General features: G+C 41.6%; 1 protein-coding gene across 4 annotated transcripts in view; it reads right to left on the bottom strand.

The window, feature by feature from the left end:
* The window catches only part of cadm4 (cell adhesion molecule 4), a 153098-nt gene that overhangs the window by 9457 nt on the left and 128919 nt on the right, over positions 1–14722 (bottom strand). For all 4 annotated transcript variants that reach the window (XM_034120295.1, XM_034120312.1, XM_034120303.1 and 1 more), the window contains exons 4-6: positions 11756–11917; positions 9856–9946; positions 3055–3227 (exon numbers count right to left, since the gene is read on the bottom strand). In XM_034120295.1, coding sequence (XP_033976186.1) covers positions 3055–3227; positions 9856–9946; positions 11756–11917 — 426 coding nt within the window. The remainder of the gene's footprint in view (positions 1–3054; positions 3228–9855; positions 9947–11755; positions 11918–14722) is intronic.

The raw sequence follows: 14722 nt of genomic DNA, 5'->3' as shown, positions 1-14722 counted from the left end.
GTTGACACGGAATGAGAAGGCGAAAGACGAGAGAGAGCACTGGTGGTTTTTCTGCACCTGCAATAAAATGGTTTCTTTTCTGCTGAGTCAACTTATACAACACACATCCTAAAGCCCTTCCCCCCACCTTATTCCCCCAGTGCACCCTGGGATTTCCTGGGGAAAGGCTAGGAGCCAACTAAACGGACATGCTGTGATACTGAATGTTAACCTGCGTTCAACCTCCATCGCCCTTCTTCTCTCCCTTTTTACCCCTCCATCACTTCTTCCTACCCTCTCTTCCCCTTCCTTCCCCCTATCGATCTATCCCTTCCTAACTCCTCCCACACACTCTCCATGCCATATTCGAAGAAACCTAGGTGTTCCTTGAATAAAGAGACTGAACTGTCGATGAACTGAAAACAGAGGGCAAACTGGTGGCAAGGTGAAAAACAGTTGAAAGGGTGAGGGGGTGGGGGGGAAGAGGAAGTGGACATGAACAGAACAGAGGGCAGATTAAATGAGGACGGATGTCAAGGAAAGGAATGGGGGAAAGGGGAGAAAAGGGTGAGGCAATAGAGGAGGGATAATATGAGAAGTAAGGAGAGAAAGAGAGGGATGGAGAAGTGGTATCACTATCACCATCTAGATATGAAGTACTTTGGCACAAAATCAGATATTCACTATCTAAAAAATACAATAAATACACCTACAATAACAAAGTGGGAGCTGAGTGTTCGAATTACGAGTCATCTTTGTGGATTCATATTTGTATTCAATATTGACTAATTAACTTAGTATTTAATCATAACATAGCACTTTGCTAACACTGTATTAAATGATCCATTGATTTATTTAGATTGGCAGTCATGCAAAACAAACACCTTCTTATGATTATGTAACATTCATAAATGCATATATATCACTGCGAAGATTATCGGCTGAATACAAGGAGTGCATAGGACTATCCTTGCGTAAGGAGTGACACCAGGTTAGCCAGTTATTAGTTGTGGCATGACTTTAAGTCGTTTACAGATTATTAATTCGATGGCTAAATCAACAACTCGGAGCTGTTGGAGATAAGGTTTTAAACAATCTGCCCAGTGGGCGAGTACATATCTTTTGAAGTAGAGCAAACCAGCACAGATACAGGGCTACAGCGGGAGGATTTAAGAGGCTGATTACTGGAAATCCGTGGTGCAGAGCAGAGGAGTTGCAGCCTGGCTTATGTTGGTTATGTGGATTTTATGGATTTATGTCGAGGCAAGATTTCTTACTTTGCATAAAACTTATTTTTCATAATAAGAGACGATAAGATAAAAAAGTATCAATCAAATTAATGACCAGCACGGAGCAGCGGCATTAAATAAAGAATGACAAATGATGAATGGTAGAAAAAGAGGAAATGACACAGTGAAGAAGACTGCTAAAAACGATGAGGGAGGAGGCTGAGGAGGAGGAGGAGGACAGAACATTTTTCTACAGAGGTGGCAACGCACATCAAAGCTTGGCATGTCTAACCTTCTAGGATAGAGAGCGCGAGAGAGAAAGACAGAGAGAAAAAGAGACGAAGAGAGAGGCAGAGTGGGTGGCGATGTCACCTTTCATCTTGCCACTGTTGCCACCCTTGATGCCTGTGGAAAGCTGCCATTACGTGTGCCTTTTGATGCTAGACAAGCTTGTACAAGAGTGTGTGATTGTTGTGTGACCATGTGAGAGAAGGAGAGTTTTAGTGTGATGGATAGATGTGGGGGCGCTGCATTAAAAGATGTTACATAATGTCTCTACGCCCTTCTTCCTTCAGATTTCTTAAGGTGCAATGACAGGAGCTGCCTGCAGGGGAAGGGTAGATCAAACCTGCTGAGTGACAGGAGAGTGTGTGCAATCAGGCCAAACCACAGACGTCTTAATGATGAGCTAACTTTGCTGCTGTCCAATTAAAATCTCACAATCCCAATTTTGTTCCCCTTTTTTCTTGCAAGTTTACTGAGTTGCTTCATGAGCGGATTACACAACATAAAACACATCGGAAAGCTTGTTTTCAAAATGTGCTTCAAACTCAGGGAGAAAGTTGGCCAATTTGTCACATTTTCTGAGGAATAACTTTATCGAGATGCGATGATTTTTCATGTGATGTTGCAAGCATCGCTGTCATTTTCTCAGAGCCACGGTGTGCAGTCTATCTGGGTCAACCTTCATTAAGAATTTACCACCACTGAATCGAGGTGCAACATCTTGGAAAACTTGTAAAACCTGACAACAAAAGCCCACATCTTTCTCCCGCCTCTGATACTTCTGCTAAGGCAACAAGCAAAGTTGATTTGCGTGAATTTTAAATGCCACATATGCTCCACTTCTCTTGTTTTGCCAAATGTAACCATGTAAAATACAGTGTTCCAACAGATCCCGCATTGACATATCACTTTGAACTGTGTGTTGTCTTCTTCTCCTACTTGTAAACTTGTCTTGAGAATTGCATTCAGCTGTCACAGCACCTCAAAGTTTTATTTATTGCACTTGAGGAATAAAGTTACTCGGAATTCAGGGAAGAGAGGACGGGGTCACAGGGTACAAGATAAATTGGTTCTTTACAATGAAAAGCCTGAATAATGATGTTGGTGACTACTTTGTGAGCACGGTAGCCTTCGTTCTTCTTCTGGAATCAATATCTCTGTTGAATCAATTGTGCAGAAGGTTTAGCAGAGGTTTCCTGCTGTGTACCGAAACAGGAAAACAAATAAAACCGAAAGACAGATGAGACAAGCGTAAGGATTTAATGGGTCTGTCTCCCAGTGCTAGAATACCCAGACTCCAAAGACACTGGGGAGATAAAAGGATTGATGAAATGTGAAATATTTCTCCCAAAAAGTATCATCACAACAGAAGAACAACAAATGCAACAAGCAAAAGATCCATTGGAAATACAATTATTATGAGCAGTTAACAATTACCCAGGACTGGAAATGAACGAAAACAATGGAGAAGATGAATCAATGAAGAAAACATTTCAAGCACTCTTGGAAATTCTAAAGAAAACTTGGAACATGTAATCAACTGTCAGCCATAGTTACTCACCGTACACCAGCAGGGTGTAATGATCGGCAGCGCGTCCAAAGTTGTTCTGGGCCTGGCACAAGTACGTCCCGTTGTGTAATGGGTTGAGGCGGGAAATCTGAAAGGTGGGGCCGGAAATCTCTGCCCTCTCAGGTAAGGTGTCGTTAATCTTGGACCACTGGATGTTCCTGGGCCTAAGGAAGGAGACAGAGAGAGGTTTCATTAAAAAACATATTCGATTTTTGTTTTTAAGAAAAGTCAGAAATGTGCAGTTTCAAGGTTTTCCAATGACAGGATTGGCTGTTTAATTAAGTATCTTTGGCTTTTGAGCAAAACACGTAATTTGAGGAGGGCAACTTGGTAATAATTTGCCCTTTTTATGTCTTTGTTGACATCTCAAAGCCATTAGTAAATTAATACAAAAATATATCAATAGATTCAATGTTAATTAAAATAGTTGTTAGCTTTTGACATTTCATTTCAAATTCCATCGTGATCCAGAGTTGGCTTCAAATAGCCTCCCACATTCACACTCATATATGCAAATACCCAAACAACCACTACTGTGAGCCACTTAAATCGTACATTTATACATATAATTGATTCCAGTTTTTCTATTACCTCTTCAACCACAGGTGCTGTGCAGTAATATGTCGCTTGAAATGTGTTTTACAATAACAGGCAGAACCAATTTGAAACTTTGTATTTATATCACAGTCATATTTATATTAATATCTCAGAGTAGAGACCGGTCCTGATTGTGTTCACTTTTTCGAAGGGAATTGAGTGTTGGGAGGTGGTTATCCTTCACCACAGGAGGAGAAATTAGCCTCCAGATGAAACTAGTCACATGTTTTGTCCTTTAACCCTCCTATTGTCTTCGTTTCCCCCCCCATACTTTAGTGTTCGCGGTCAAATTTGACCGGTCCTGTTTTAACTGCTATTACATTAACACAAAAACCATTAATCATCACCAAATGTCATTTAACACCCTTTCAAACTGTACATATTGTATCAGACTACTGGTATACATGAACAACTGCAGTAAATATAAAAAGAATAGACACTGTACATGTATTGCGTGTGCCAGGTGTGATCCATGTGGGGGGATGGGCACATAAGAGCGGGAAATGTATCAAATTGTTCTGTGTGTGTGTGTGTGTGTGTGTGTGTGTGTGTGTGTGTGTGTGTGTGTGTGTGTGTGTGTGTGTGCGCCAGGTGTGATTCACATGGGGGGATTGGGCACATAAGGGGGGGACACACGTCTAGAGTGTGTGTGTGTGTGTGTGTGTGTGTGTGTGTGTGCGCCAGGTGTGATTCACATGGGGGGATTGGGCACATAAGGGGGGGGACACACGTCTAGAGTGTGTGTGTGTGTGTGTGTGTGTGTGTGTGTGTGTGTGTGTGGTGTGTGTGTGTGTGTGTCTGTGTGTGTATGTGTGTGTGTGTGTGTGTGTGTGTGTATGTGTGTGGGTGGGTGTTTTTCTTCATGGAAAATGAACACCATGGGTGTTAGAAAGTTCACTAAATCATCCAAAATTCAATGAAAGTGGTGATCAGCAATTGTATATGTTCAAATGTCTACTGTGAAGGATATCATAAAGCCTTAAAGGTGGGGTAGGTAATTTTGGAGAAACCAACTCGAGTGCGCTAAAATTTGAAAATACACAGCCGGAGAAAATCTCCCACTTCCTTATAGAGCCCCTCCACCAACACACACGAACGCGCACATGACCAATGAGGGCACGAGATAAGCTTGTGCACAGATGGAAGGCTGACAGGCAGGTAGGCCATCCAGTTATTTTAGCCGGGCCGGCTAAAATGATTGGTCATACTTTTTACAGTACTACGGCTTCCACAGATAACATTTTTTTAATGGATTTTTGGTCAAAGCACTTAAGATATTCATTGCTATCGGGATGTTAAGAGCATTCCATGGAATATAACAAAAAGTGTATCTCGAGCCGGTTTCTCAAACTTACCTACCCTACCTTTAATGCAATCGAATGTAAAACAAAAAGGTCAGATTTGACCCGAAGACAACAGGAGGGTAAAAGGGGCTTTGCTCATGCTCATGCTCTTGGGGGTTTCCCTTTCCTGTAGTGTGTTATATAGGTTTTGGTGCATGGGGTGGGACATCTATTAGCGGTTGACCAATCACAATAGAGACGACCAGCTAACCAATCATCACACTTTTTAAATATGAAAGCATGTAAACATGTTGTAGAGGCACAAAATACATATATGAACGTGAACATTAGCATAATATGACCTCTTTAACCTTTATTTATTTATAATTTGTTTTAATTCTTTATTTATTTGGGGTCACATTATATTGAAAGTACAGTTTTGCAAAAAATGCTGAAAATGGCAAATTAAATACCGAACAAAATTGGTAAAATAAAAATAACCTTTGTACGTGTTTTATTTCGCTGCTAACGCTAGCTACTTGTAAACCTACATTCAGGAATCCGGTGTTGTTTCTTCAGAGAGATAGTGAGGCTCATGAACCACGCAACAACGACCTCTAAGTATCCCACTAGTCTTAAACACATTTAGTAACACCGGAGGTGCTAAAGGTTATTAAAAATGAGGAGGTAAAAAAAGACAAGAGATCGAAGTACAGGCGCCAGGGGAAGCTATAAAGAGAGGTGAAAAAGGAGAGTAAAAAGGCCCACAGGGGGAAGTCGACAAGAGAAGAAAGTGTAGAAGGGGAGAAGGAGCCAATGGCAACTGAGGGCTGCAGCCTGACAAATTATGAAGAGATGGATGGTCAGAGGGCGGCGATGGTGTGAAAGGGCTGGCAGGAGGGAAAGGAGGGCAGATGAGAGAGGAATAAGGTGTCAGATGTGCCGAGCGGAGGAAAAAAATATATATGGGGGGGAAGAGAGTGTTACTCGAGAGAGAAGAAGAGATGGTGTGCTGGGAGATGAAGGGAAGGAGCAGGCAGACAAAATGAATTGGTCATGAAAAACGGGAAGGCAGAGCAGACAGGAGGTGCGAGGATTACAGAGACATCCTGGCGAACATCGCAGTGTGTGTAAATGTGTGTGTGTGTGTGAGGCAGGCTGAGTGTCATGACTCAAGCCACCCTGGCCAGATTACCATCCTGACTCATCTGGGTTCTAATCCCTCGGGACGTTTAATTAAACCTCTTTCTTGCCTAGTCACACACACTCTCTCGCTCACCCTAAACGCACCAACTAAACTCCCCCTTGTTCATCTCTCTGACACACACATTTATACTTGTACTCCCACACAGTTAAAAAAACCCCACTAAGACACGAACAAGCAGGCAATTAAGTGAAATTACAAGACATTGTCTCTATCTCCTCTCCTAAGAACAGACAAACAATGAGTGTACCCCTCCACCAAAAGGAAGTGGCAGATAATTGGTCGTTAATACTTAACAGGCAGTTAACAGGGTCAGGGAGCAGGCAGGAGGCCGACAAGGGGACTGTAATGTGTGTGTGTGTGTGTGTGTGTGTGTGTGTGTGTGTGTGTGTGTGTGTGTGTGTGTGTGTGTGTGTGTGTGTGTGGTGCAGTCCAGCGTGAGATGAGGGTCAGAGTCCAGTGAGGCCTGCTGTCCCATCTCTCACTATCACACACACACGCGTAAATGCACCACACAAACACACACGGTCCCAAACCAGCCGTTACAAAGCTTTAGCTGGGATATAGCCAATACGTTTCTCAGCCAGTTCTCACTGTGGGATTTCACTTAAGTTATCACACACACAAACACACACATGCACACACCTTGGCTGCATGAAGCCTTACTGGGGGAGCTTTACTGGACTTGATGCCCACAGACAGACGGACCATCTAGGGGAGGGTTTAAGAGCTTAGGACCCAATACCCTTCTGGAAAGTGCACAAAGGGCTGTGAACACGCCGGAGAACGGCTTTGTTTCAGATCTGGCTCCTAAAAGTGTTGACTGCTGATTGGGTTTCGAAGCTTATACCATCACAAGTCACCATCTACCAAGTCACCTATGTTGATGTCCTCACTCTTCTGGTCACTTTCATACATTCGTCTTAAGGTGTTTCTCTCTGTCCTGCATGTCATACATTTTGTCTGCCTGTCGTCCAAAAAATACAAATACATACAATAAATGTCAGGTAATACCACAGATACAGGTTTTTTGGTTATAGCACAAACCGTCCTTGACATCGTGATTCCAAAAATCCTGATTGGTTTATTAATGCTGTAAAACTACATGTGATTTACTAGACTCCTTTGGTTTGACTCACAACAAAGTTATGGGTATGATTTGGGATGAAAGCTTAGATAAACATGTCAATTCAATAGTTCAATCATGCTTTCATCATCTCAGAACTTTTTCAAAAATCAGATCATCTCCAACCCCCAAAAATCTTTAAACTGTTATCCATCCATTCATCATCACTAGATTAGATCATATTATTATATATTTGTTTTACTCTAATTCAGGTGATTAGATGCTGTTAGCACATTTTCTACGTTTCATTTGTGTATTTTTAACAGAGTTTTAACTCTATTTTTAGCATGTAGTTATACATTTTGATGGTCTATTTCCTAATACTTTCCTTAAAAGAAAGTTGATGATGGAGTTGCCTTTCATGTCTAATGATGTTTCCTACAAAGCACCTTGATATCTTGCAGTAAGTATAGGGAATATAGTTGTGGAACATTAGTTATTACTTCAGGTTTCTGAAAAAGGCCCCTGGAATTATGTAGGATGGTAATTATATATGGAGAGGTCAACTTAGTTTCAACAACACATAATGAAGAGAAAAGAGTAAGATCTTTTGCAGTTATTTGAGGTTTCCAAATGGAAGAAGCTCTCACTAATTTGTCCTTTTTTCAAAAAATATTGAGGGATGTTGAAGTGCAAATGTCCTCCTTACAGCGACGTCCTGCTTTAGGCGCACTCATTTGGTCTCCTTCCAGAAATCCAGAGATTTCTGCAGCGGCCCGTGAACGCTTCACTGGAGCAGGAAGCGGTTATTCCACAGTTTTCAACAAAGTGGATAATAATTATTCCTAAAATAAACAGTGTCTGTAATAAAGCGATCGGTGGATATTCAAAGATCATCTTTCTGATTCACCTGTATGGCCCATAAATCAAACAAACTGCCCTACCAACTCATAGCTGTGTGTGTTCATCTGTGTTTAGGCTTGTGTTTATGATAGAAATCTGCAGTTTCTTAAATGATCATCATATTGTTTTTACATTTTGATAGTTTTTTGAGTATTGCGCTGAGAAAGTACAAAGACACATTACCAGACACTTTTGCAATCACTCTAGGCTGCTAAATCCAAGCTTATTTGACACTTATCCTGCACTTAAGGGGTTCTGGGTGAATGCGTGAACTGAAATGAACTAAAGCCTCCAAACAGATTGCCAGATTTGAAAGTAGAGCCCTGTAGGCTTGTGTCTGTCTGTGTAGAAGCTACCTGCAGCTAGCAGCTGTTTGCTGATGTTACCACCTCAATGCCATCCTCATCATAGCTTCAAACTATTCCCAGATGTGAATAACTGCTGCCCCACAGCATCATTTTGTAAAAATGTAGTGTTTGTGAAACGTTGTCATTGGACTTGGCAGCCTCCATCAATCAAACGCTTTCTGTGTCCTTAAGCCGATGTGTCAGGACTCTTTTCAGCTTTTCAAGCACAAACGCTTTGTCAAGACAAACCTTTCATAGTGCTGTGATTATTATGTCAGGAATTCATTATGGAATGAGAAACACAAAGCTACAACCAGAATTACAACCGGGCTTCACGAGCAGCGCTTTGTGCTCCGCCGTTTCATTTATCGCTGAAGGTGAAGTGAATGATTCAATTTCTTTTTTGAACTCCAAATATATAATACCTTTTCAAACCACTTTACCTTGCGTTTACTACCAAATATAGCACATGAGCTGAGCAGCATTAACCTGTGTGTGTGTTTATACTGTATGTTCATGTGTTTGTTACTTACATATTGTGAGGTTCTACAGTTGTTGTGCCATTATATTCAAGTAAGGCATAGTCAGTGTTGGAAGTAGTGCTCAGATCCTTTACTAGTAGTACAGATACTATGGTCTTAAAATACTCTACAAGTAAAAGTCGTAATTTCAAAATGTAACTTTAGTAAAAGCGCAGAAGTATTTTCAGCTAAATGTATTTCAAGAATCAAAAGTAAAAGTCCTCGTAATGGAGAATATTTTTTCACAGTATGATTTTAGTATGGTTATTATTTTATCCTGTTTTTATACATGTAAGAGCATTGTAGTGTTGTAGCGCGTCATTGTGGAGCACATTTAGATATTAGAAATACGGTGTCGATTAGCCCAAGCCAAGTCCCTATGGACTTCACCACCACCGCCCGATTAGCAGTACAGTACTGAATTATTATGTACAAAGCAACTGTGAGTGTTAAATAAATGTAGTGAAGCAAAAAGTACATTATTTGTCCCTGAAATGGGGAGTAGAAGTAAGTGGAAATACATTGAAATAAATAAATAAACTCAAGTAGAGGACAAATATGTCAAAAAATAAATAAGTAATTTACTTCAACATCACTTGGTATAGTAGCACATAGCATTTTAGAACACGCGCACGCACGCACACACACACACACACACACACACACACACACACACACACACACACACACACACACACACACACACACACACACACACACACACACACACACACACACACACACACACACACACCACACACACACACACACACACACACACACACACACACACACACACACACACACACACACACACACACACACACACACACACACACACACACACACACACACACACACACACACTTACAGAGGGTTCCCAGTGACGGAGCAGGTCAGGCTGAGCGAGTCGCCCTCTCGCAAAATTCCAGGTGGAGGAACAATTCTCACTGTTGGTGCAACTGTGGGGAGAGAAAAAAGATAAATGAGCATGCATGGGGAAAACCAGCAAAGAAAACAGGCAAAAGATCAAAGGCATCAAGATGGAGCAACCATCAAAGAGAACAGAATACAAATCAAGAATGAGATAGAGAGACTGCGAGAACAAGAAAGAAGGAACAAGGAAAACGTGGCAGGAGGAAGGGTTTTTCAAACATCTGTTTCCAAGGCAACCAGCCGACAATCCTATGTTTGAGACACCTGTTATCACAAGCATCGCTGCAGCAGATGCTGTTCTGCACTTCTTCAGTAACAGAGTGATGGGATGCCAAACCCACGCTGACAGTTGGTCGTTACGACCAGTTCCCTGGCTCGCAGGTTGAAAACACTGTCAGATATTAATCTTTGTCATCAACCGACAAACATTAGTATACATGTGGCTGGGGAATTGAATCCAAAGACTGATTCAGAAGTAAAAAGTTGAAAATGTCACCAATGTTAAATATTTATATATGCCGGAGAAATTACTATTTTTGACTTTTTTATGAACATTTTTATTATTCAGAATATTTTATATGGTTTATATTTGATATACTGTTTTCATTTTCATTTATAGTTGTTAATTCTCTATTCCACTTTTTTAAGTATTTGTATTTTAATGTTGAACACACTGCTTCTGTGACAAAATTATTTCCCAAATTGGGATCAATAAGGTATATCTGTCTGTCTGTCTGTCTGTCTGTCTGTCTGTCTGTCTGTCTGTCTGTCTGTCTATCTATGCAAAAGTATGTATATGTTAAGGATAAAAATCATATTAAAGTGTGATGAGAAGCGATCAAATAGAATAATGTAATATCTGTTCACTTATAACATCACAATAACATTTACATACTATTGATGTGTCGACTAATGTCTGAAATCTAAATATAGTGCCTCTCAATTGATGTGTTATTCTGCTTTCTGAATTAATTACAAATGAAACAAAATAATACACACAAATATAGAGAAGTAGTAGTAGTAAGTATTAAAAGAAAACTGAACATGTTTGATGGGATTAGAAGAAAATCAAATGGATTTACATTTCGTATTAATATATGAAATAATGCATTTTAAACTTTGGCAAGGATATCAATTATAGCTGCCTGACATTTTTTATATTAATCCCACTGAACAGTCTAAAGATTTGTGAAAATATTGATAATTCATCTTAAAATAAAGATGTCTGAACTTGCTGCCCTGCGTGAACATTAGACTTAAGCCAATAATACATTTAAGCCTCTCAGTAGTTTGCCTTGGCTGGCCTGGATGTGCAGATATTCACAGCATACCAATTTAAGCAAATAAGCCAGGAAAATCAATCAATCCCAGAACAGAACTCGAATCAATGCACATAATAATGTGACCCGGGTTTCCTCAGACCTCAGGCCAGGACCCTCACCTGGCTGCAGGCCCGCTTCTGCCAGCTCTGCGTGATAAGATGTGTATGTATTAGGTTTTAATGAGAGCAGGTCCCATTCAGGGCAGCTTTGAATATCACTCTGTTAAAAATCCTGGCCTGTGTATACAAATGAACTTCATTCTAAAATGAGATATCCACCGTTTGAAAGATGAGGCTGCTACCCTTGACAAAATAATTGCTGGCGTTAAAGTGAAACGCTATAATGAATAGACCTCAGTGGGAACTTCAGCGACAGCAATACAGATGGAATAATCCGCTTTTGAAACGTCTGGCAGCGAACATTATGTTACTGCATTGTTTCCAAGATGGATAGAAATCACTTTAGTAAAAAGTGCTCACACACAAACACAGTTAGCCCGAAGGAGAGACTTACAATACACATCCAGGCGATAGTGTCGGATCCTCTTCTGCCCGCTGAGCGCCGGGTGAGACGCCTCGCAGCTCAGCGCCGCCCCGTTGTCTTTCCTTTCCACGGGGATCCGGATGGTGCTGGACACGCTGAACGTCTTGGCGTTGTCCTGCTGGGATACCACACCTGGAGAGAGGAAGACAGGATGAGAAGATGGAGGGCGAGAAGACAGCTGGAGTGGCAGAGAAACAAGCTAGCAGCCAAAACATGCTGCCTCCGTCCCCCCGCTGCTACATCACACCTATGGTGGAGAGGCAGGGGGGAGGGAGGGAGGGAAAGGAGACTTTTGGAAGAGAGGACGTGGCTGGAAGAAGTGAGCAGACTGAAATGGGACAAAGTTAGAAGAAGTTAGTGGCTGATGAATGAGCTTTTTGCAGCAGCACTAGGTACCTGTGGAAGGGAGTCTGAGAGGTGGAGGACAGAATAAAAAGAGAGATAATAGAGAAAGCAATTTGCATCTATATTTCAAGGCAATTATGAGCAGCACAACTGTTTGTTTGCAGAGGGCAAATCAACTGAATATTTAGTGTAGTGTGTGTGTGTGTGTGTGTGTGTGTGTGTGTGTGTGTGTGTGTGTGTGTGTGTGTGTGTGTGTGTGTGTGTGTGTGAGAGAGAAAGAAAGAGAGAGATGGAGGAGAGAGAGGGATAAATAAGAGAAAACGCATTACCGAATTTAAATATTTAACTGAGCTAGACACGGCGAGGGACTGGCGTCAAAGGACCAGGGTGAGAGAAGAAAGGGAAAGGGAGAGAGGGACTCATAGACAGAGAGGGCAGCAAAACGGGCATGATTTAAGGGGGAGGGGGGTGAGAAAGGCTGCAGCGAGATGAGAAGTCCAGACATGAAAGAGGACGATAAGAGGGCCAAGTGAGATGCAGAGAAGAAGAACGATGTGAAAAGAGAGGCGGAGGAGAGGCAGAAGGAGGGAGGATGAACAGCAGGGCGACATGCTCACGTACTGGGAGTTTATGCCTGTTCAGGCAGAATACAACAATATGACTTATATCGCACTGAGTTTTCAATTACGGCCGTCGAGCAAATGAGAGGAAGCCTAATGGAAGCGTGAGAGACGCGGTGGGTGCAGATGAGACGGACTAAAGCAGCGGTGCGGAGATAGTGGCTTAATTAAAGAGTGCTTTCCCATATCTGTCCTGATCTGCCTCCAACCTTTAGTGTCACAGTTCATTTAACTCAGGGCCAAAATAGAGGGGAGGGATGGGGGGTGATACAGGGAGGGAAGGAAATAGGATGAAACAGGAGGAAAGGAGAAGAGTGGAACCTAGATCAGAAGTTAGGGGACAGAGGAGATAAGGGGAGAGGGAACAGGAGAAGAAAAGGGGAAACTGGAGGAGAGAAAAGGGGTAAGTAAAACGATCAGGCAAGAACAAAAAGTGCTACCCTCTCTGTGTCTTTGACTACTAAAGCCCTTTGCAACCAGTAGCCAAGCTGACGAGCGTCACGTTTTTGTCACCGCTGATATTTAAAGGGGAAAAAAGAAAGGGATATTAGATGAAAAGAACAGGAAAGAGCAAAGGGGAAGGACAGAGAGGAAAGAAACAGAATGATGGTGACAGGCATGTACTGACAGAAAGAGAGAAGAGACGGGATGAAAGAGACGTTTGGTGTCAGACAGAAATAGAAAGGTAAAAAAGGGGACAGCTGAAATGTACTTTGAAAGGACAAAGCATTGCTCGATGCAAGTCCCTAAAAACTGTTGACACCAGATTATCTCACACTACTTTATCCCGTCTGTGTGAGTTCTTTGAGTGCATCGCGTACGAACAAATGAATAATGCAACACATTTGACGGCAATTTGTACTTTTAAACAATGTTTGTCTGTATTTATTCAGATCTGAGATGGAGAAAATAATAGCCATAAGCCCGAGTGAGAGATGCTTTGCATAAATTAGTCAACACGTTTTTTTTCTTTTTGGTGCTCAGTCAACTCTACATAAATGCTGATTTAACGGTGGAGTGCAAAAGAGTGATTTCTCGGGGGCTAAACAGACTGAAGGCGAGAGAAAAATGAGTCTCAGATGTATTATTGAGTCAAGTGCTCCTTTAATTGAGAGAAGCCAAGGGAGACAGAGAGAAGGAACGAAGGATAGATCAAGGTATCAGACGGATGGATGGCTCAGATTTATCAGAAGCAAAGCAGTATGTGAATTAAAACGTGTTACTTTGTTAATGTGTGAGGTAGTGTGAACAAATCTGGAGTGTAGCATCTGTGCTTTTACATAATGGTTGTACTTGTTACATTTTGTGAAAATAAAACACATTTAAAGTAGTAATTTTAGGAGAGTGCTTCGGGTGAGAGATCTATAGAGAGGGGGAGATGTGTATCTGTATTGACTTGTGGTTGCATTAGAAAGATAGAAATGTAGTACATTCTTACTAATCATTTCTGTTGATGTCCGCTTTCACGACACATAGATCATCACACAGCCTAGATATATACTAGGGCTGAACAATTAATCGATTTTAAATCGAAATCGCGATTTTAAATGATGCGATTATCAAATCGCAAAGCCTGCGATTTTTGTCAGTCATCCACACCAATCAGAAGTGCTGTGCTCCACATGTACCAGCCATTGTTAACCAATCAGAAGTGGCCCATGATAGTAGGTGATAGACAGATTGATCGAATCACCTGCCAAGTATTTTTGAAATACTTTTCCTCAATGGCTTCCAATGGAGCTTTCCTAGATGGTTTGGTGAAACAAACCGTCTGAGTCAGGTTAGTAATGCTCCATCACATGTTTCTATTACAGGGTGAGTCTTAAACTGAAGCTTGACTTTAAAGCAACCCAACGGAAGCTTCATGTAAGTTTAGTTCTTTCACTCGTAGCTCGGGCTGCGGGGGTGCTAGAGACGGGAGCACGTTGATACGACCTTCCTAGCCGGAGATATGGCCGCATTTTACAATAAA

Source organism: Trematomus bernacchii, unplaced genomic scaffold (genome assembly GCF_902827165.1).
Source record: "Trematomus bernacchii unplaced genomic scaffold, fTreBer1.1, whole genome shotgun sequence".
Lineage (NCBI taxonomy): Eukaryota > Metazoa > Chordata > Actinopteri > Perciformes > Nototheniidae > Trematomus > Trematomus bernacchii.
The sequence above is the reverse complement of the archived record's forward strand: the minus strand, read 5'-3'. Positions and strand labels throughout refer to the sequence as shown.